Source organism: Pseudophryne corroboree, chromosome 6, assembly GCF_028390025.1.
Source record: "Pseudophryne corroboree isolate aPseCor3 chromosome 6, aPseCor3.hap2, whole genome shotgun sequence".
Taxonomy (NCBI): Eukaryota; Metazoa; Chordata; class Amphibia; order Anura; family Myobatrachidae; genus Pseudophryne; species Pseudophryne corroboree.
In genome coordinates, this window is record NC_086449.1 from 808,669,689 (window position 1) to 808,692,796 (window position 23,108).

At 49.9% G+C, this 23,108-nt stretch overlaps 1 protein-coding gene across 1 annotated transcript in view; it reads left to right on the plus strand.

Annotated features, from left to right (window-relative positions):
- SLC13A4 (solute carrier family 13 member 4) overlaps window positions 1–23,108 on the plus strand; it is a 57,703-nt gene that overhangs the window by 30,806 nt on the left and 3,789 nt on the right. Inside the window, exons 10-15 of the mRNA XM_063930067.1 lie at window positions 3,781–3,882; window positions 4,964–5,065; window positions 5,206–5,312; window positions 14,393–14,526; window positions 16,355–16,516; window positions 16,876–17,013. Coding sequence (XP_063786137.1) covers window positions 3,781–3,882; window positions 4,964–5,065; window positions 5,206–5,312; window positions 14,393–14,526; window positions 16,355–16,516; window positions 16,876–17,013 — 745 coding nt within the window. The remainder of the gene's footprint in view (window positions 1–3,780; window positions 3,883–4,963; window positions 5,066–5,205; window positions 5,313–14,392; window positions 14,527–16,354; window positions 16,517–16,875; window positions 17,014–23,108) is intronic.

Sequence of the window (23,108 nt, forward strand, 5' to 3'; positions counted from 1 at the left end):
ACTCTAGGGGATGTTTCCCAACGTGCCCTATCCTCTGGTGGGAAAGGGTACGCCATTAGTAACCTCTTAGAAATTACCAGCTTCTTATCAGGGGAAGCCCACGCTTCTTCACACACTTCATTTAACTCCTCAGATGGAGGAAAAGCTACTGGTAGTTTTTTCTCTCCAAACATAATATCCTTTTTTGTGGTACCGGGGGTAACATCAGAAATGTGCAACACATTTTTCATTGCCTCAATCATGTAACGTGGAAGTTACATTAGTCTCATCGTCGTCGACACTGGAGACAGTATCCGTGTCGACATCTGTGTCTGCCATCTGAGGTAGCAGGCGTTTTAGAGCCCCTGATGGCTTTTGAGACGCCTGGGCAGGCACAGGCTGAGAAGCCGGCTGTCCCACATTTGGTATGTCGTCAAACCTTTTATGCAAGGAGTCGACACTGTCACGTAATTCCTTCCACAGCACCATCCACTCAGGTGTAGACCCCGCAGGGGGTGACATCACATTTACAGGCAACTGCTCTGCCTCCACATAAGCCTCATCAAACATGTCGACACAGCCGTACCGACACACCGCAAACACACAGGGAATGCTCTGACAGAGGACAGGACCCCACAAAGCCCTTTGGGGAGACAGAGAGAGAGTATGCCAGCACACACCAGAGCGCTATATAACACAGGGATCCCACTATAAATTAGTGTTTTCCCTTATAGCTGCTTCTTATATATATATATATATATCCTGCGCCTAAATTTAGTGCCCCCCCCTCTCTTTTTTACCCTTCTGTAGCTTGCAGACTTCAGGGGAGAGCCAGGGAGCTTCCTTCCAGCGGAGCTGTGAGGGAAAAATGGCGCCAGTGTGCTGAGGGAGATGGCCCCGCCCCTTTTCCGGTGGACTTCTCCCGCTTTTTCTGGAATACTGGCAGGGGTATTTTTTACATCTATATAGCCTCTAGGACTATATATGATGTAGATTTGCCAGCCAAGGTGTCTTATATTGCCCTCAGGGCGCCCCCCCCCCCCAGCGCCCTGCACCCATCAGTGACCGGAGTGTGAGGTGTGCATGAGGAGCAATGGCGCACAGCTGCAGTGCTGTGCGCTATCTTGTTGAAGACTGAAGTCTTCTACCGCCGATTTTCCGGACTCTTCATGCTTCTGGCTCTGTAAGGGGGACGGCGGCGCGGCTCCGGGAACGAACACCAAGGTCGGGTCCTGCGGTCGATCCCTCTGGAGCTAATGGTGTCCAGTAGCCTAAGAAGCCCAAACTACCACCAGTTAGGTAGGTTCGCTTCTTCTCCCCTTAGTCCCTCGCTGCAGTCTGTTGCCAGCAGATCTCACTGTAAAATAAAAAACCTAAATATACTTTCTTTCTAGGAGCTCAGGAGAGCCCCTAGTGTGCATCCAGCTCAGCCGGGCACAAGATTCTAACTGAAGTCTGGAGGAGGGTCATAGTGGGAGGAGCCAGTGCACACCAGTAGTCTAAAGCTTTGTTTATAGTTGTGCCCAGTCTCCTGCGGAGCCGCTATTCCCCATGGTCCTTACGGAGTCCCAGCATCCACTTAGGACGTCAGAGAAAAAGAGTTCCGTTTTGCGGGCCATACATCTACTGTATTGTCAGTTGTGCCTATGCCGGTCTGCCTATCGGACTCCGATGATCAGCGATTTGTCGGGGATCGGCAAAGTCCAGCATGTTAAAAATCTCAGACTCGCCGATTCCAATCATTTTTGGGTTGAAATAGTCGAATTGAGGATTTACAACATTTTACAACACAGGGAATTGATGCAATTAATCGTAGATGTATGGGAACCACTAGCCAGGCGTCACCATTAGCCATGGACAGGGCCGGTTCTAAGATTTGTGGCGCCCCGGGCAAAATATGGGGGGGCGTGGCTTCAATTGGGGGCGTGGTCAACGCGCTAAATGAAAAAATAAAAATAAATAAAAAGTATACTTACCATCCCCGTTCCTGATCCAGACCCCCTCCGCCGGCGGCGCCGCTCTTCTCCTCTCCTCTCTTCTCTTCGATCTATGGGAGAGACGTTATTACGTCTCTCCCATAGAACAGCATAGACACTAGAGGTCAATTCTGACCCCTAGTGTCTGTGCCACTATGCTGTGCGGTGCGCGATGACGTCATCACACATCGCACAGCAAAGGTCCTCTAGACGTAGGGAAACTAGACCGAAGCGTCTAGTTTCCCTTCATGGAGAGGACCTTTGCTGTGCGGTGCGCGATGACGTCATCGCGCACCGCACAACTAAGGTCCTCTCCATGAAGGGAAACTAGACGCTACGCGTCTAGTTCCCTTCAAAGCGGGGGGGGCACAGCAGGGCACTGCGGGGGGCACAGTGGCGGATCTTGCCCTGGTGCAGCGCCCTCCGGATGGCGCCGGCGCCCTCCGGAAAGGCGGCGCCCCGGGCAAAAGTACCGCTTGCCCGTGGCAAGAACCGCCACTGGCCATGGATTAGACCAGAGGTTCTCAAACTCGGTCCTCAGGACCCCACACAGTGCATGTTTTGCGTGTAACCCAGCAGGTGTATTAATTACTCACTGACACATTTTAAAAAGTCCGCAGGTGGAATTAATTATGTCACTTGTGATTCTGTGAGGAGACCTGCAAAATATGCACTGTGTGGGGTCCTGAGGACCGAGTTTGAGAACCCCTGGATTAGACAATCAAAGTTTGTTGTCCTTAATATGGCAAGAAATCTGCTGTACAGATATAACTGTATCCGGTGCACACAGATGAGTTTAATGTTGCTCAAAATTAAACAAAGCTGCCTGCACAAAAGTATTCTATTAAACTGGAGCAATTTATAAAGTGGCCGCACACTGAGACATCAGCACAGAGGCTAGCGTTACATGGAGTGATCTATACTATACATGAAGGCTCAGCCCACTGTGGTGGAAATGATTCATTCACTGAGAGAATGTCCTTAGAAGTCCCTGATGACTAATTTTACTGCAGATTTGTGTATAGAGCAGTCACTCGGAAATCCCACACGCTCAGTGTCGGACTGGGACATGAAGGGCCCACCGGGGGAATGCAGTTATGTGGGCCCATACTTAGGGGTGTGGCCAGCCTACAAAGGGGGTGTGGTCAGCCTCCACAGAGGCTTGAAATACACAATAGTTTAGTGCAGTGTAATGCAACATATCTACCATGTATAATACAAGTGCAAAGTCTGGAACCTGATCCCTAGAGGAAGGATTGGGCCCTCAGGCAGTGGGGCCTACCGGTGGTTTCCCTGGTACCCCTGTGGGCCAGTCCAACCCTGCACACGCTATGACTGTTTGCAAGGCATTATAGAGACTACATATGCAGATGTTACATTGATCCAATATCAAATAGGTATTTAAAAATTGTCCAATTATATTCAGGCATAAACTTAAATAATTGCAAGTCAATACTGTAAAAAGACAGCAGTTTAGCCATGTAAGGGGATAATACTGGTCACAAAGTGCCTTGGCCTGATGGCTTCATCGCATTGAATTTAATAACCCTATAATGCTAATAATGCTATTACAGACAGAAAAGGATTGAAAAAACAATAGACGTGAGATGCTGAAAGAATTATATGCCACAAAGGCCTATTCAAATGCTTATTTCATACACGCAACATTACATTTACATATAGTTGAGTATGTTTACATTTCATAGCCAATGTATCTTTATCATGGTTGAAATTGAACCCACCACCCTTGTGCAGTCAGGCACCGATGCCAACCACTGTGCCACCGTGCTGCCCATCAGAGACATTCATTGTGATCACCTTTCAGCTTCAGGGAAACCTGCTCTCTGAGTAAGAAGAAGAAGACCAGACAGGAGGAGGCGTCTGAGAGACGGATTCAGGAGGAATATGAGCAGCTGGGGGAAATGAGGTACACGCTATTTTGGAGACTATAAAACCACCATGTCATAGCATCTGACTGGTAATTACACTGTTTGTTAGGGGGACATTTACTAAGCAGTGATAAGAGCGGAGAAGTGAGCCAGCGGAGAAGTGGCCCCATCAACCAATCAGCAGCTCTGTATCATTTTATAGTATGCAAATTATAGATGTTACTTCAGTGCTGATTGGTTGCCATGGGCAACTTCTCCACCGACTCACTTCTCTGCTCTTATCACTGCTTAGTAAATGTCCCCCTTAATCACTTATCTATAAAGCGACACACAGCGGTATTGGTCCAGCACCACGTTACAGTGCATCCAGCACCTTCATGCAGTTTTATGGGCTGAATGAATATGAATGATAATGCAGGCAGTCCATTCTCTGGAAACCACTCATTGAGGATTCGGGTTCCTACTAAATGATTATCCTTCTCCAACGGCTGCCTCCAGTGGAGGTCACTTATAAAGTGCAATATGGCAGCTCCACAAAAACGTTGACTTCAACACATGCCCAGGGCACATAGCTTTGTGGAGGCCACCCCGGCACAGAGCCACCGTTGTTGCCCCGGAGGCTCTTGTATTTCGATGGCAGGGCTCTAGAACCAGCAGCCTGCAGCCAGGAGAGCCTCCTGGTTCCCTTTTTGTTGCATCATTATGCCACATGTGCAAGGCAGAGCGAGGGGATACCTCCAGGCACATTTGTACTCTGCTACGGCCTGCGGAGGAGCCATGCTAGTGTACCTCGTTTTGCTAGTGCAGAAACAAGACTACATTTTGCAGCAGGTAGTTATTGTAATTGGGTAAAAAGGAGTTGAGAGGGTTTTTCTCAAACACTTCCAAAAAGGCCTTGAACTCAACAAGAGTTAATAATTGGTGGAGACTGGGTCTCATCCTCCAAACCCGTCTCACCAAATAGTACTAGACGGTCTGGGCTGCTCTTCACTATAAGCGTGGGGCCACAGTGAAAACCAGCTGCTGTCTGATGGACGCACAAGTAATGAAATGATGTGTCCGGGCAATATCAAAGATCCACAAAAACATACAAATGAGACTTTTTGTGTTTTTCTCCAGCTACCCGGAAAAGGTTACAGTCTTCTTCTTCATTCTGATGACTGTCCTCTGGTTCACGCGGGAACCTGGGTTTGTGCCCGGCTGGGAATCATTATTTGAGAAGTAAGTACGGATACCTGTTTAGGTGAGTAAAGAAAGAGTCGGCTCGCTAATCTCATCTAGGCAGCTGCCTGGGGCACCTCTGGGAATGCAGGTTCCTGATTCTGCAAAGTTAACACACCACGCTAATGCTTGTGTTGTAGGAAGGGATACAGGACGGACGCTACCGTTTCAGTGTTCCTGGGATTCCTACTTTTTCTTATCCCATCCAAACGACCCCAGTTTACATGCTTTGGAAAAGGGGAATCAGGTGAGACCCTTAAATGTTTTGGTAGAACTTTTAGAGAACACTGTAAGTTATCTCCTATATAATAGCCCTATTCTGTGATCTTGTGATTCATTTGCTAACGCTGGGCGGAGTAACAACAGTGGGCGGAGTTAGTCAAATGAGTCACAGATCTGGCCAAATCTATAGGACACTAGGAGCAGCTGCAGAAGCAGATAGTATGGACATGGCACAGGCAGGGGTGCATACCTCCCAGCTTTCACACACACACACACACACACACACACACACACACACACACACACACACACACACACACACACCGAAAAGGGGGCGTGGCTTCGCGGGAGGGCCCCGTTTTCGTCAGTGAGGGGGCATGCCCAGCGCTCTGTGAGCTGCTGGCATGCCCCCAGGGGCTGATTATGAGTCCGGGGGGCCCAGGGCACTTGTGACAGGGGAGCCCTATCTCATTGCTGTGCATGCTGTGGGGTTGGGGGCGTGGTCTAATCGCGGGACGCGAGGCCACGCCCCTTATGCAAATTCCGGGATTTTTTTTTTTTTTTTTTTTTTTTTTTTTTTTTTATGGTATTTTGGCCCCTCAGCTAGAGGTAAATCCAGAGGAGGTGGTCGCTCCCCCTACACACCCGCACAGGCAGAAGAAAGCAGGGAGACTGCTGCCTCCCTGCAACACCACAGACCTGCCAATACGCAGCAGCGTGTGCTGACTGTAGCACAATGCTGCCGCTGTTGCTGGCAGGACGGGGGAGCTTCTGAGCTGGGACAGAGCTACTCCAGCCGGGGGGGCCCGTAAAACTGTGGGGCCTACGGTACGTACCGCCTGCCCCCCCCCCCCCCTTAATCCGGCTCTGCTGCTGGAACCCCCCCTTAATCCGTACCCCATGATGCACCCTCTCCCTCTGTCTCCACTATTCACCGCTGCTCTGCTAAGCAGAACAGTGAGTACAGGAGCTTTCCAACTGCTCCCCCCTCCCCCACCCGCAGAACACTGCGACCCGCGGGTGGGACAGCGGGACAGACCCCAAAAAAATAAGATTTTACTTACCGATAAATCTATTTCTCGTAGTCCGTAGTGGATGCTGGGACTCCATCAGGACCATGGGGATTAGCGGCTCCGCAGGAGACAGGGCACAAAAATAAAAGCTTTAGGACTAGGTGGTGTGCACTGGCTCCTCCCCCTATGACCCTCCTCCAAGCCTCAGTTAGGATACTGTGCCCGGACGAGCGTACACAATAAGAAAGGATTTTGAATCCCGGGTAAGACTCATACCAGCCACACCAATCACACCGTATAACCTGTGATCTGAACCCAGTTAACAGTATGACAAACGTAGGAGCCTCTGAACAGACGGCTCACAACAATAACAACCCGATTTTTTTGTAACAATAACTATGTACAAGTATTGCAGACAATCCGCACTTGGGATGGGCGCCCAGCATCCACTACGGACTACGAGAAATAGATTTATCGGTAAGTAAAATCTTATTTTCTCTGACGTCCTAGTGGATGCTGGGACTCCGTCAGGACCATGGGGATTATACCAAAGCTCCCAAACGGGCGGGAGAGTGCGGATGACTCTGCAGCACCGAATGAGAGAACTCCAGGTCCTCTTTAGCCAGGGTATCAAATTTGTAGAATTTTACAAACGTGTTCTCCCCCGACCACGTAGCTGCTAGGCAGAGTTGTAATGCCGAGACCCCTCGGGCAGCCGCCCAAGATGAGCCCACCTTCCTTGTGGAATGGGCCTTGATAGATTTAGGCTGTGGCAGGCCTGCCACAGAATGTGCAAGTTGAATTGTGCTACAAATCCAACGAGCAATCGTCTGCTTAGAAGCAGGAGCACCCAGCTTGTTGGGTGCATACAGTATAAACAGCGAGTCAGATTTTCTGACTCCAGCCGTCCTTGAAATATATATTTTCAATGCCCTGACAACGTCCAGCAACTTGGAATCCTCCAAATCGCTAGTAGCCGCAGGCACCACAATAGGCTGGTTCAGGTGAAACGCTGAAACCACCTTAGGCAGAAACTGAGGACGCGTCCGCAGTTCTGCCCTGTCCGAATGGAAAATCAGATATGGGCTTTTATACGATAAAGCCGCCAATTCTGACACTCTCCTGGCTGAAGCCAGGGCCAGTAGCATGGTTACTTTCCATGTAAGATATTTCAAATCCACCGATTTGAGTGGCTCAAACCAATGGGATTTGAGAAAATCCAAAACTACATTAAGATCCCACGGAGCCACTGGGGGCACAACCGGGGCTGTATATGTAGTACTCCTTTTACAAAAGTCTGGACTTCAGGAACTGAAGCCAATTCTTTCTGGAAGAAAATCGACAGGGCCGAAATTTGAACCTTAATGGACCCTAATTTGAGGCCCATAGACAATCCTGTTTGCAGGAAATGTAGGAATCGACCCAGTTGAAATTCCTCCGTCGGGGCCTTCCTGGCCTCACACCACGCAACATATTTTCTCCAAATGCGGTGATAATGTTGTGCAGTCACCTCCTTCCTGGCTTTTACCAGGGTAGGGATGACCTCTTCCGGAATGCCTTTTTCCCTTAGAATTCGGCGTTCAACCGCCATGCCGTCAAACGCAGCCGCGGTAAGTCTTGGAATAGACACGGTCCCTGCTGAAGCAGGTCCCGTCTTAGAGGTAGAGGCCACGGATCTTCCGTGAGCATCTCCTGAAGTTCCGGGTACCAAGTTCTTCTTGGCCAATCCGGAGCCACGAGTATCGTTCTTACTCCCCTTTGCCGTATAATTCTCAGTACTTTTGGTATGAGAGGCAGAGGAGGAAACACATACACTGACTGGAACACCCACGGTGTTACCAGAGCGTCCACAGCTATTGCCTGAGGGTCTCTTGACCTGGCGCAATACCTGTCCAGTTTTTTGTTGAGGCGGGACGCCATCATATCCACCTTTGGTTTTTCCCAACGGTTCACAATCATGTGGAAGACTTCTGGATGAAGTCCCCACTCTCCCGGGTGTAGATCGTGTCTGCTGAGGAAGTCCGCTTCCCAGTTGTCCACTCCCGGAATGAACACTGCTGACAGTGCTATCACATGATCTTCCGCCCAGCGAAGAATCCTTGCAGCTTCTGCCATTGCCCTCCTGCTTCTTGTGCCGCCCTGTCTGTTTACGTGGGCGACTGCCGTGATGTTGCCCGACTGGATCAACACCGGTTGACCCTGAAGCAGGGGTTTTGCCAGGCTTAGAGCATTGTAAATCGCTCTTAGCTCCAGTATATTTATGTGAAGAGACATCTCCAGGCTTGACCACACTCCCTGGAAGTTTCTTCCCTGTGTGACCGCTCCCCAGCCTCTCAGACTGGCATCCGTGGTCACCAGGACCCAGTCCTGTATGCCGAATCTGCGGCCCTCTAACAGATGAGCACTCTGCAACCACCACAGAAGAGACACCCTTGTCCGTGGAGACAAAGTTATCCGCTGATGCATCTGCAGATGCGATCCGGACCATTTGTCCAGCAGATCCCACTGAAAAGTTCGTGCGTGGAATCTGCCGAATGGAATCGCTTCGTAAGAAGCCACCATTTTTCCCAGGACTCTTGTGCATTGATGCACAGACACTTTTCCTGGTTTTAGGAGGTTCCTGACAAGTTCGGATAACTCCCTGGCTTTCTCCTCCGGAAGAAACACCTTTTTCTGAACCGTGTCCAGAATCATTCCCAGGAACAGCAGACGTGTCGTCGGGGTCAATTGAGATTTTGGAAAATTCAGAATCCACCAGCACTACTTTGGTTAGTGTTACTACGTCCCCCAGCTGTTCTCTGGACCTTGCCCTTATCAGGAGATCGTCCAAGTAAGGGATAATTAATACGCCTTTTCTTCGCAGAAGAAACATCATTTCGGCCATTACCTTGGTAAAGACCCGAGGTGCCGTGGACAATCCAAACGGCAGCGTCTGAAACTGATAATGACAGTTTTGCACCACGAACCTGAGGTACCCTTGATGTGAAGGGCAAATTGGGACATGCAGGTAAGCATCCTTGATGTCCAGGGACACCATAAAGTCCCCTTCTTCCAGATTCGCTATCACTGCTCTGAGTGACTCCATCTTGAACTTGAATTTTTGTATGTACAGGTTCAAAGATTTCAGATTTAGAATAGGTCTTACCGAGCCGTCCGGCTTCGGTACCACAAATAGTGTGGAATAATACCCCTTTCCCTGTTGTAGGAGGGGTACCTTGACTATCACCTGCTGAGAATACAGCTTGTGAATGGCTTCCAATACCGTCGCCCTGTCTGAGGGAGACGTTGGCAGAGCAGACTTTAGGAACCGGCGAGGGGGAGACTTCTCGAATTCCAACCTGTAACCCTGAGATACTACCTGCAGGATCCAGGGGTCCACCTGTGAGTGAGCCCACTGTGCGCTGAAATTCTTGAGTCGACCCCCCCCCGCCCCTGAGTCCGCTTGTAAAGCCCCAACGTCATGCTGAGGGCTTTGCAGAAGCCGGGGAGGGCTTCTGCTCCTGGGAGGGAGCTGCTTGGTGCACTCTCTTACCCTTTCCTTTGCCTCGGGGCAGATATGACTGTCCTTTTGCCCGCTTGTTCTTATAGGAACGAAAGGACTGCGGCTGAAAAGACGGTGTCTTTTTCTGTTGGGAGGGGACCTGAGGTAAAAAGGTGGATTTCCCGGCTGTTGCCGTGGCCACCAAATCCGATAGACCGACCCCAAATAATTCCTCCCCTTTATACGGCAATACTTCCATATGCCGTTTGGAATCCGCATCACCTGACCACTGTCGCGTCCATAAACTTCTTCTGGCAGATATGGACATCGCACTTACTCTCGATGCCAGAGTGCAAATATCCCTCTGAGCATCTCGCATATAAAGAAAAGCATCCTTTAATTGCTCTATAGTCAATAAAATACTGTCCCTATCCAGGGTATCAATATTTTCAGTCAGGGAATCCGACCAAACCACCCCAGCACTGCACATCCATGCAGAGGCGATGGCTGGTCGCAGTATAACACCAGTATGAGTGTATATACTTTTCAGGGTAGTTTCCAGCCTCCTATCAGCTGGATCCTTGAGGGCGGCCGTTTCAGGAGACGGTAACGCCACTTGTTTTGATAAGCGTGTGAGTGCCTTATCCACCCTAGGGGGTGTTTCCCAGCGCGCCCTAACCTCTGGCGGGAAAGGATATAATGCCAATAACTTCTTTGAAATTAGCAGTTTTCTATCGGGGTTAACCCACGCTTCATCACACACTTCATTCAATTCCTCTGATTCAGGAAAAACTACAGGTAGTTTTTTCAGACCCCACATAATACCCCTTTTTGTGGTACTTGCAGTATCAGAGATATGCAAAGCCTCCTTCATTGCCGTGATCATATAACGTGTGGCCCTACTGGAAAATACGTTTGTTTTTTCACCGTCGACACTAGATTCGGTGTCCGTGTCTGGGTCTGTGTCGACCGACTGAGGTAAAGGGCGTTTTACAGCCCCTGACGGTGTCTGAGACGCCTGGACAGGTACTAACTGGTTTGCCGGCCGTCTCATGTCGTCAACTGATTTTTGTAACGTGCTGACATTATCACGTAATTCCATAAACAAAGCCATCCATTCCGGTGTCGACTCCCTAAGGGGTGACATCACCATTACCGGCAATTGCTCCGCCTCCACACCAACATCGTCCTCATACATGTCGACACACACGTACCGACACACAGCAGACACACAGGGAATGCTCTTATCGAAGACAGGACCCCACTAGCCCTTTGGGGAGACAGAGGGAGAGTTTGCCAGCACACACCCAAGCGCTATAAATATATAGGAACAACCCTACAGAAGTGTTGTTTCCTTTATAGCAGCTTAATATATCAATATCGCCAAAAAAGTGCCCCCCCTCTCTGTTTTTTTTACCCTGTTTCTGTAGTGCAGTGCAGGGGAGAGTCCTGGGAGCCTTCCTCGCAGCGGAGCTGTGCAGGAAAATGGCGCTGTGTGCTGAGGAGATAGGCCCCGCCCCCTATTTCGGCGGGCTCTTCTCCCGGTGTTTGTGAGACCTGGCAGGGGTTAAATACATCCATATAGCCCCAGGGGCTATATGTGATGTATTTTTAGCCAGAACAAGGTATTATCATTGCTGCCCAGGGCGCCCCCCCCCAGCGCGCTGCACCCTCAGTGACCGCTGGTGTGAAGTGTGCTGACAACAATGGCGCACAGCTGCAGTGCTGTGCGCTACCTCATGAAGACTGAAAAGTCTTCTGCCGCCGGTTTCTGGACCTCTTCACTTTTCGGCATCTGCAAGGGGGTCGGCGGCGCGGCTCCGGGACCGGACTCCATGGCTGGGCCTGTGTTCGATCCCTCTGGAGCTAATGGTGTCCAGTAGCCTAAGAAGCCAATCCATCCTGCACGCAGGTGAGTTCACTTCTTCTCCCCTAAGTCCCTCGTTGCAGTGAGCCTGTTGCCAGCAGGACTCACTGAAAATAAAAAACCTAATAACTTTTTCTAAGCAGCTCTTTAGGAGAGCCACCTAGATTGCACCCTGCTCGGACGGGCACAAAAACCTAACTGAGGCTTGGAGGAGGGTCATAGGGGGAGGAGCCAGTGCACACCACCTAGTCCTAAAGCTTTTATTTTTGTGCCCTGTCTCCTGCGGAGCCGCTAATCCCCATGGTCCTGACGGAGTCCCAGCATCCACTAGGACGTCAGAGAAATGGGACTGTCCCGCGAAAATTGGGACATTTGGGAGGTATGGGGGTGTGTGAGGGGGTATGCCATACTTGACCCCCACATCAGCATACTCAGCAGGGTCTCTCTGGCGGGGAGGAGCGTCACATTCTGGCACACCCCACGCTTCTTAGCTGGAGTTTTGTGGGTCACCAGCCGCTGTGCACTTTCCGTACTTGCCTCTGTTATCTCCAGCCCCTGCGACCCCACCGCTAGCTGCAGCGCTGCCACCCGCAGTGAGTTGCGCCCAGCTCCTTCACACACTTTAGCCGGCGGGTAGCGCTGCAGAAGTCCGCGCTGCTTGCAGGCTCTGACCCCCTCCTCCCTCCAGCATCAGCGTCTCCTGGGAGCTAACCAGTCACTCCCAGCCTCCCCTTACCATAGTGCCCAGCAGCAGTGAGGTCCGCGCCACGTGCATGCTATGACCCCCTCCTCCCTCCAGCCGCAGCATCTCCTGGGGGCTAACCAGTCACTCCCAGTCTCACCTTACCACAGTGCCCGGCAGCTGTGCGAGGTCTGCGGTGTGTGACTGAGGAGGGGGGGAGGGATGCGGACGGGCAGAGGAAGCAGGAATACAGCCTAAGAGAGTCAGCCATGCCAAGTCTCCACCAGCAGCAGATGCCAACAGGTTGGAGTGGAACAGCAGCAGTGACTCCGGTAAGACACATCTGTCTGTCACCACTGTTCTGCCCTAATACCAATCTCTCCCATGCCCTGTGTTCTGTCATGTCCCTGTAACCCCTGGCCTTGACCTGCCACCCTTATCCTGGCCCTTTCACCCTTATCCTGGCCCTTTCACCCTTATCCTGGCCCTGTCACCCTTATGCTGGCCCTGCTACCCCTATCCTGGCCCTGTCACCCCTGTGCTTTCCCTGTCAACCCTATACTTGCCCTGACACCCCTGTCCTGGTCCTGCCGCCCCTACACTGACCCTGTCACCCCTATCCTGTCCCTGTAATTTCTGTCCTGGCCCCGTCGCCCATGTCCTGGCCCCGTCACCCCTGTCCTGGCCCCGTCACCCCTGTCCTGGCCCCGTCACCCCTGTTCTGACCCCGTCACCCCTGTTCTGACCCTGTCACCCCTGTCCTGGCCCAGTCAACCCTGTTCTGACCCTGTCACCCCTGTCCTGGCCCTGTTACTGCATACCCTCCAACTACCTTTTTGGCAGGTACAGTACCCGCAGCACCTCCACACCTCTCCCCAATGCACCACACCTCCGCACCTTCCCCTCCACCACATGCGGCACTCCACCCCTCCCCCACATGCTGTGCCTCCAGACCCCCTACACCACCCGCGGCTCCCACTCCTCCGCCCCTTCACCACCCCCAGCAATCTCCAGGCCCCCTCCACCATTCACCCCCCTTATGTCTCCCCCACACCTGCCCCCCTCCACCCGCAGCATCTGCAGACACCCTCCTCCATCCGCGGTCCCCCCCTCACTCACCCCTCCCCCACCAATGGCACCCCCGCACCTGCCCCACCACCACCTGCAGCACCTCCGGACCTCCTTCCCCATCTGCCGCAACACCCGTACCTGCCCCACCCCTACCCATGGTGCCTACGGACCCCTACCCCACCAGTGGCACTCCCGCCCCTTCCCATCCCACAGCACCTCCGGAACCCTTCACCCATCTGCAACATCCCCACACCTGCCCCTCCCCCACCCATGGCACCCCTGCCCCTCCCCCACCTGCAGTGCCTCCGGACCCCTCCCCCATCTGCATCCCCCACTCCTCTGCCCCTCCCCCACCCGCAGCACCTCCCAACCCTTCCCCATCCGGGCCCCACCCCCACTTCCGCCCCCCCGCCCCCCTCCATCCGCAGCATCTACAGACACCATCCGCAGTACCCCCCGCACCCGCTACATTCTGTACATTGTGGCCTGCAGGTGCTGTTCACGCCGTCGCAAGGGGCTGCGCCTCCTTCACCATCGCACACCCTTTCATTGTGCAATATTTAACCACTAATAAAGGAATGCAGGTGATACTCCATATAACACAAATATTGAACCCCAGAAAGGCATGCAAGGGTTAAGGGGGCGTAGCCCCATGCGACGGTGTGAAGAGCGCCCGTAGGGCGCGATGAAGCACCTAGTTACTACATAAGTTTCAATTACAACAATTTGCAGTATCTCATAAAGTGAATACCCAGGTACATGCTATCTGGTTTGCACTTCCACACACTTCGGGGTAACTTTACTAAGGCATGAGTTGTTTAAAACTGGTGATGTTGCCTATAACAACCAATCAGATTCCATCTATTATCTTCTAGAAACAGCTAAGTGTTAAGTAGAATCTGATTGGTTGCATTGAGCAACATCACCAGTTCAAAAAAACAACAACTCCCACCTTAGTAAATTTACTCCTTCATGTAATTCTTGACATTAGGACACAAGGATAAAAAAGAAGATGGACCACACTTGGGCGGCCCGATGCTGACCTGGCAAGAGTTCCAGAAACATATGCCCTGGGAGATTGTGGTGTTGGTTGGAGGAGGTTACGCGCTGGCGGCTGGATGTAAGGTAACTGTGACATTGCCTGATCCACCAACCAATCTATAAGACAAATGGTTTCAGAAATCTTTAACGTCTGATGGTCTTTCAGAACTCCCTATCCATTTTGTGAGGTAGGTTCTTCCAGCCCAGAGCCAGATTACCCATTGTCCAGGGGCCATTTTGCATTGAGGAGCCCAGTATACAGACTTGTATTACTTTTATTATTGCTATTCCCTTGGGGCATGCATGGTTTTCATTCACCCCATTCATATGGTTACCAATCATTATTAAATCACCTTGTTTTCACTGTTCGGAAGTGGGCAGGCAGCTGGCGCAAATAGCAAAGATCCCCCGCCCCTGCCACTAGTAACACTCCAGTTGCTTATGATGCCAATTTTGGACCCAAGAGAGAACTTATTCTGCAGTACAGGGCGGCATAATCATCTCTGTCCAGCTGTTAGGATTCTCTGCATTTTTTAAGTATCGTAGAATTGTTGGTAAAACCTGTTTTGGTGCCCTCAAGAAGTTGCCGCTCTAGGCTTGCGGCAACTCTTGGCAGCCATGGCATCCAGACACTTGCTTTCATCTTCGAGATCGACCAAACACTTGCTTTCATCATCTAGATCAGAGGTTCTCAAACTCGGTCCTCAGGACCCCACACAGTGCATGTTTTGCAGGTAACCCAGCAGGTGCACAGGTGTATTAATTACTCACTGACACATTGTAAAAGGTCCACAGGTGGAGCTAATTATTTCACTTGTGATTCTGTGAGACCTGCAAAACATGCACTGTGTGGGGTCCTGAGGACCGAGTTTGAGAACCTATGATCTAGATTAGAGGTTGCCAAACTCCGTCCTCAATAACCCCCAAGAGTTCATGTTTTCCAGGTCACCCAGCAGGTGCACTCATTATTTATGGACACATTTTAAAAGATCCACAGGTGGAGATAATTATTTCACTTGCGATTCTGTGAGAAGACCTGGAAAACGGGAAATGTTGGGAGTCCTTGAGGACCACACTTGGGAACCACTGATCTAGATCAAAGGTTCTCAAACTCGGTCTTCAGGACCCCACACGGTTCATGTTTTGCAGGTAACCCAGCAGGTGCACAGGTGAATTAATTACTCACTGACACGTTTAAAGGTCCACAGGTGGAGTTAATTATTTCACTTGTCATTCTGTGAGACCTGCAAAACATGGACTGTGTGGGGTCCTGAGGACCGAGTTTGAGAACCTGTGATCTAGATCAGTGGTTCTCAAACTCGGTCCTCAGGACCCCACACGGTTCACGTTTTCCATGTCACCCACTGTGTATCACCAACTGTCACATTTAAAATTTTTTACAGGTGACCTGCAAAACATGAACCGTGTGGGGTCCTGAGGACCGAGTTTGTGAACCTGTGATCTAGATCACAGGTTCTCAAACTCGGTCCTCAGGACCCCACACAGTGCATGTTTTGCAGGTCTCCTCACAGAATCGCAATTAAAATAATGAGCTCCACATGTGGACCTTTAAAAATGTGTTAGTGAGTAATTAATACACCTGTGCACCTGCTGGGTTACCTGCAAAACATGCACTGTGTGGGGTCCTGAGGACCGAGTTTGAGAACCTCTGATCTAGATCATTCAAAGACATGTTATTTACTATGTAGGCATACTAGATACATGCGTAAGGCAACAAGGATTTATGGGTATTTGTATAATTGGTTTTGATGCCGTGTTCGTGTTGTTTCTTGTTCTTTGGAAAAAACAATATATTTCATAGGTGATCTATGGGTTGGGTAACAGGGCTTGAGGATAATGTAAGGCTTAGTCCCTCTTAGCACAATAAATAAGCGTCTGGTGTCCATTGCAGACGTCTGGTCTCTCAGCGTGGATTGGACATCAGATGGAATGTCTCAGCAGCCTCCCGTCCTGGGCGGTCAGCCTTCTGGCCTGTGTGCTAGTCTCGGGCGTGACGGAATTTGTCAGTAACCCCGCCACCATAACCATTTTCTTACCCATATTATGCAGTCTGGTAAGTACTTCTCACCGGCATGAGCGGAACACCGGCTAATTCTAAGATTGTTCCTCTGCAATTTAATGTACTTTTTAAAAATATGACCATACTCTTATTACTCTTATATATATATATATCTTACCGTTCAATCAAGTTGCCTGTTTATTAAAAAAAAATATTGAGGCATATGTAATAGGGTAAGGATTTGCCGGAGGTACAGGATGCCGCCAATCTCAGACGTTTTTTTAAAACGGCAATCATTTACATAGCATGGTTTTGCCTTGTGATTGCCGCTTTAAAAAACGTCCAAGATCATCCGGCATCCGGCAAATCCTTACCCTATTACATATGCCCCATTGTGTTTGTTTCTCTGGCAGTCTGAGGCTCTTCACATTAACCCACTATATACCCTGATACCAGTTGTCATGTGCATCTCGTTCGCTGTGATGTTGCCAGTGGGGAATCCGCCCAACGCCATCGTGTATAACTACGGGCACTGCCAGATCAAAGACATGGTGAGACTGATACACATTTTCTTTCTTTGTGCAGGAAGATGAGACATAGGAACTGTCCATCGACGTTTAACAAAAACGAATGGGGGATTTGTCTAGAGTCATTGGGCGAGATTCAATTGTTTAATCCGCCAGCATCCAGTAGATGGCGCCCAACAGAGCTATTCAATTGTTGCTCCATTTGGGTGCGATAAGCTGCCGTCGCCTGCATTTTAACTCGCACCCCACGGGGTTGGAGAGCTGAAATGAGTAAGAAGTGACCCATACCCCCCGGGGGAAAATTTACTAAAGGTCAATTTTAAATCGACTACATCAATCTAAATCAATGTTGTGTTTCAGGGGCTAAATCGCACATTTACCAACATTTAAAAATCAGTATAAAAAAACATGACTATTAGTAAATGTGTGTGTTTAGCTCCTTAAATACAACATCGTTTTAGATCGATTTAAAATCGACCTTTAGTAAATTGACCACCCAGAATCCTATTCATTGATCTTAGATGGGACAATAGAAGAAATTCAGGTCTGTGCACTGAATTCAATAGTAACTGTACATTAAATGTGTTGTATCCAAGGGCATCAGGAAAAAAAAAAAGCAAATCTACAGATGTTTTCAAAATGGCAGCATTTAGTGAAATAATAAATAGTTCCTTCGGTAAACATTGCAGCTCCGTTAACTTAGCAATGGTAACATAGAAAAGGACAATGGTGGTCATTCCGAGTTGATCGCTAGCTGCATTCGTTCACTGTGCAGCGATGAGGCAAAAAAAAATAAGAATTTACTCACCGGTAATTCTATTTCTCGTAGTCCGTAGTGGATGCTGGGAACTCCGTAAGGACCATGGGGAATAGCGGGCTCCGAAGGAGGCTGGGCACTCTAGAAAGATCTTAGACTACCTGGTGTGCACTGGCTCCTCCCACTATGACCCTCCTCCAAGCCTCAGTTAGGTACTGTGCCCGGACGAGCGTACACAATAAGGAAGGATTTTGAATCCCGGGTAAGACTCATACCAGCCACACCAATCACACCGTACAACTCGTGATATGAAACACAGTTAACAGTATGAAACAATAGAGCCTCTCAACAGATGGCTCAACAGTAACCCGATTTAGTTAACAACAACTATGTACAAGTAATGCAGATAAACCGCACTTGGGATGGGCGCCCAGCATCCACTACGGACTACGAGAAATAGAATTACCGGTGAGTAAATTCTTATTTTCTCTAACGTCCTAGTGGATGCTGGGAACTCCGTAAGGACCATGGGGATTATACCAAAGCTCCCAAACGGGCGGGAGAGTGCGGATGACTCTGCAGCACCGAATGAGAGAACTCCAGGTCCTCCTCAGCCAGGGTATCCAATTTGTAGAATTTTGCAAACGTGTTTGCCCCTGACCAAGTAGCTGCTCGGCAAAGTTGTAAAGCCGAGACCCCTCGGGCAGCCGCCCAAGATGAGCCCACCTTCCTTGTGGAATGGGCATTGACAGATTTTGGCTGTGGCAGGCCTGCCACAGTATGTGCAAGCTGAATTGTACTACAAATCCAACGAGCAATAGTCTGCTTAGGAGCAGGAGCACCCAGCTTGTTGGGTGCATATAGGATAAACAGCGAGTCAGATTTTCTGACTCCAGCCGTCCTGGAAACATATATTTTCAGGGCCCTGACAACGTCTAGCAACTTGGAGTCCTCCAAATCCTTAGTAGCCGCAGGCACCAAATAGGCTGGTTCAGGTGAAACGCTGACACCACCTTAGGGAGAAACTGGGGACGAGTCCTCAATTCTGCCCTATCCATATGGAAAATCAAATAAGGGCTTTTACAAGACAAAGCCGCCAATTCTGATACTCGCCTGGCAGAAGCCAAGGCCAATAACATAACCACCTTCCATGTGAGATATTTCAGATCCACGGTTTTTAGTGGTTCAAACCAATGTGATTTTAAGAAAACTCAACACCACGTTGAGATCCCAAGGTGCCACAGGAGGCACAAACGGGGGCTGACTATGCAGCATTCCTTTTATAAATGTCTGAACTTCAGGTACTGAAGCGAGTTCTTTTTTGAAAGAAAATCGACAGAGCCGAGATCTGTACCTTAATGGAACCCAATTTAAGGCCCATAGTCACTCCTGCTTGCAGGAAATGCAGAAATCGACCTAGTTGAAATTCCTCTGTTGGGGCCCTTTCGGCCTCATACCATGCAACATATTTTCGCCATATGCGGTGATAATGAGTTGCTGTAACCTCTTTCCTGGCTTTAGTAAGCGTAGGAATTACTTCCTCCGGAATGCCCTTTTCCTTCAGGATCCGGCGTTCAACCGCCATGCCGTCAAACGCAGCCGCGGTAAGTCTTGGAACAGACAGGGCCCCTGCTGCCGCAGGTCCTGACTGAGTGGCAGAGGCCATGGGTCCTCTGATATAAATTCTTGAAGTTCTGGGTACCAAGCTCTTCTTGGCCATCCACGAGTATCGTTCTTACTCCTCGCCTTCTTATTATTCTCAGTACCTTTGGTATGAGAGGCAGAGGGGAGAACACCTAAACCGACTGGTACACCCACGGTGTTACCAGAGCGTCCATAGCTATCGCCTGAGGGTCCCTTGACCTGGAGCAATATCTTTTATAGCTTTTTGTTAAGGCGGACGCCATCATGTCCACCTGTGGCCTTTCCCAATGGTGTACAATCCTATTGGAAGACTTCTGGAGGAAGTCCCCATTCTCCCGGGTGGAGGTCGTGTCTGTTGAGAAGATCTGCTTCCCAGTTGTCCACTCCGGGAATGAACACTGCTGACAGTGCTAACACATGATTTTCCGCCTATCGGAGAATCCTTGTGGCTTCTGCCATCGCCATCCTGCTTTTTGTGCCGCCCTGTTGATTACATGGGCGACTGCCGTGATGTTGTCTGATTGGATCAGTACCGGCTGGTTTTGAAGCAGAGGCCTTGCTGGCCTCAGGGCATTTTAAATGGCCCTCAGATCCAGAATATTTATGTGTAGGGAAATAACCTGACTTGACCAAAGTCCCTGGAAGTTTCTTCCCTATGTGACTGCCCCCCAGCCTCAAAGGCTGGAATCCATGGTCACTAGGACCTAGTCCTGTATGCCGAACCTGCGGCCCTCTTGAAGATGGGCACTCTGCAGCCACCACAGTAGAGATACCCTGGTCCTTGAAGACAGGGTTATCAGCCTATGCATCGGAAGATGCGATCCGGACCACTTGTCCAACAGGTCCCTCTGAAAAGTTCTTGTATGGAACCTGCCTAATGGGATTGCTTCGTAAGAAGCTACCATTTTTCCCAGGACTCGCGTGCAATGATGCACCGCTACCTATTTTGGTTTCAGGAGGTCTCTGACTAGAGATGACAACTCCTTGGCTTTCTCCTCCGGGAGAAACACTATTTCTGGTTTATGTCCAGAACCATCCCCAGGAACAGTAGACGTGTCATAGGAACCAGCTGTGACTTTGGACTGTTTAGAATCCACCTATGCTGTTGTAGCACTTTCCAAAATAGTGCTACCCCGACTACCAACTGCTCCTTGGACCTCGCCCTTATAACGAGATTGTCCAAATACGGGATAATTACAACTCCCTTTTTTTTGAAGGAGTATCATCATTTCGGCCATTACCTTGATAAAACACCCTCGGTGCCATGTACAGTCCAAACGGCAGTGTCTGGACTTGGTAATGGTAATCCTGTACCACAAATCTGAGGTACTCCTGGCGAGGATGGTAAATGGGGACATGCAGGTAAGCATCCTTGATGTCCCGGGATACCATGTAATCCCCCTCGTCCAGGCTTGCAATAACCGCCCTGAGCGATTCCATCTTGAACTTGAATTTTTTTTTTTATTTTTTTTTTATGTTCAAGGATTTTAATATAAAATGGGTCACACCGAACCATGCGGTTTCGGTACCCCAACCCGTGTGGAATAGTAACCCCGTCCTTGTTGAAGTAGGGGCACCTTGAGTATTACCTGCTGGGAATACCGCTTATTAATTGCCTCTAGCACAGCCTCCCTGCCTGAGGGAGTTGTCAGCAAGGCATATTTTAGGAAACGGCTGGGGGGAGACATCTCTAATTCCAGCTTGTACCCCTGAAATACTACTTGGAAGAAACAGGGATCCACCTGTGAGCGAGCCCACTAATTGCTGAAATTTTTGAGGCGGCCCCCCACCGTACCTGGCTACACCTGTGGAGCACCCGCGTCATGGTGTGTACTCACAGGAGGCGGGGGAAGAATCTTGATTCTGGGAACAGGCTGACTGGTGCAGCTTTTTCCCTCTACCCTTGTCTCTGTACAGAAAGGAAGCGCCATTTGACCCGCTTGCTTTTCTGAAGCCGAAAGGACGGTACCTTTTTCTGTGAGGAAACCTGAGGTAAAATTATTTCTTCCCAGCAGTTGCTGTGGATACGAGGTCCCAGAGACCATCCCCAAATAATTCCTCACCCTTATAAGGCTCTCTATGCGCTTTTTAAGTCAGCATCACCTGTCCAGTGACAGGTCTCTAATACCCTCCTGACAGAATGGACATTACATTTATTTTGGATGCCAGCCGGCAAAATATCCCTCTGTGCATCCCCCATATATAAGACAACGTCTTTAATATGTTTTTATGTTTGCCAACTATTATCCCTGTTTGACAGGGTCACCAACCACGCTGCAGCAGCACTATCTGCAGGTCTCAGTCTAGTACCTGAGTGTGTAAATACAGACTTCAGGATAGCCTCCTGTTTTTTATCAACAGGTACCTATTAAAGTGGCCGTATCCTAAGACGGCAGTGCCACCTTTTTTGACAAACGTGTGAGCGCCTTATCCACCCTAGGGGATATCTCCCAGCGTAACTTATCCTCCTGGCGGGAAAGGGTACGCCATCAGTAACTTTTTATAAATTACCAGTTTCTTAACGGGGGAACCCACGGTTTTCACACACTTCATTTATTCATCTGATGGGGGAACAAAACACTGCCTGTTTTTTCTCCCCAAACCTAAAACCCATTTATAGAGGTTAAAGTCAGAAATGTATAACACATTTTTTATTGCCGGGATCAAGTCACGGATTGGATTGTGTATATGTCTCCACCTTGTCGACACTGGAGTCAGACTCCGTGTCGACATCTGTGTCTGCCATCTGAGAGAGCGGGCGTTTTTGAGCCCCTGATGGCCTTTGAGACGCCTGGGCAGGCGCGGGCTGCGAAGCCGGCTGTCCCACAGCTGTTACGTCATCCACCCTTTTATGTAAGGAGTTGACACTGTCGGTTAATACCTTTTACCTCTCTATCCACTCTGGTGTCGGCCCCACAGGGGGCGACATCACATATATCGGCCTCTGTTCCGTCACCATATAAGCCTCCTCATTCAACATGTCGACACAGCCGTACCGACAAACCGCAGACACACAGGGAATGCTCTAAACGAGGACAGGACCCACAAAAGCCCTTTGGGGGGACAGAGTGAGAGTATGCCAGCACACACCAGAGCGCTATATACTGCAGGGACTAACTGAGTTATGTCCCCTATAGCTTTATATCTATATATATATAATGTATACTGCGCCTAAATTTAGTGCCCCCTCTCTCTTTTTTTAACCCTTGTAGACTGCAGGGGAGAGCCAGGGAGCTTCCCTCCAACGGAGCTGTGAGGGAAAATGGCGCCAGTGTGCTGAGGAGATAGGCTCCGCCCCTTTTTCGCGGCCTATTCTCCCGTTTTTTATGGACTTCTGGCAGGGGTATTTACCTCATATATAGCCCCTGGGGCTATATATTGAAGTATTTTTGCCAGCCAAGGTGTTTTTATTGCTGCCTCAGAGCGCCCCCCCCCAGCGCTCTGCACCCTCAGTGACCGGAGTGTGAAGTGTGTATGAGGAGCAATGGCGCACAGCTGCAGTGCTGTGCGCTACCTTGGTGAAGACTGAGCCTTCATGCCGCCGATTTTCCGGACCATCTTCTTGCTTCTGGCTCTGTAAGGGGGACGGCGGCGCGGCTCCGGGACCGAACATCAAGGCTGCGCCTGCGGTCGATCCCTCTGGAGCTAATGGTGTCCAGTAGCCTAAGAAGCCCAATCCGGCTGCAAGCAGGCGAGTTCGCTTCTTCTCCCCTTAGTC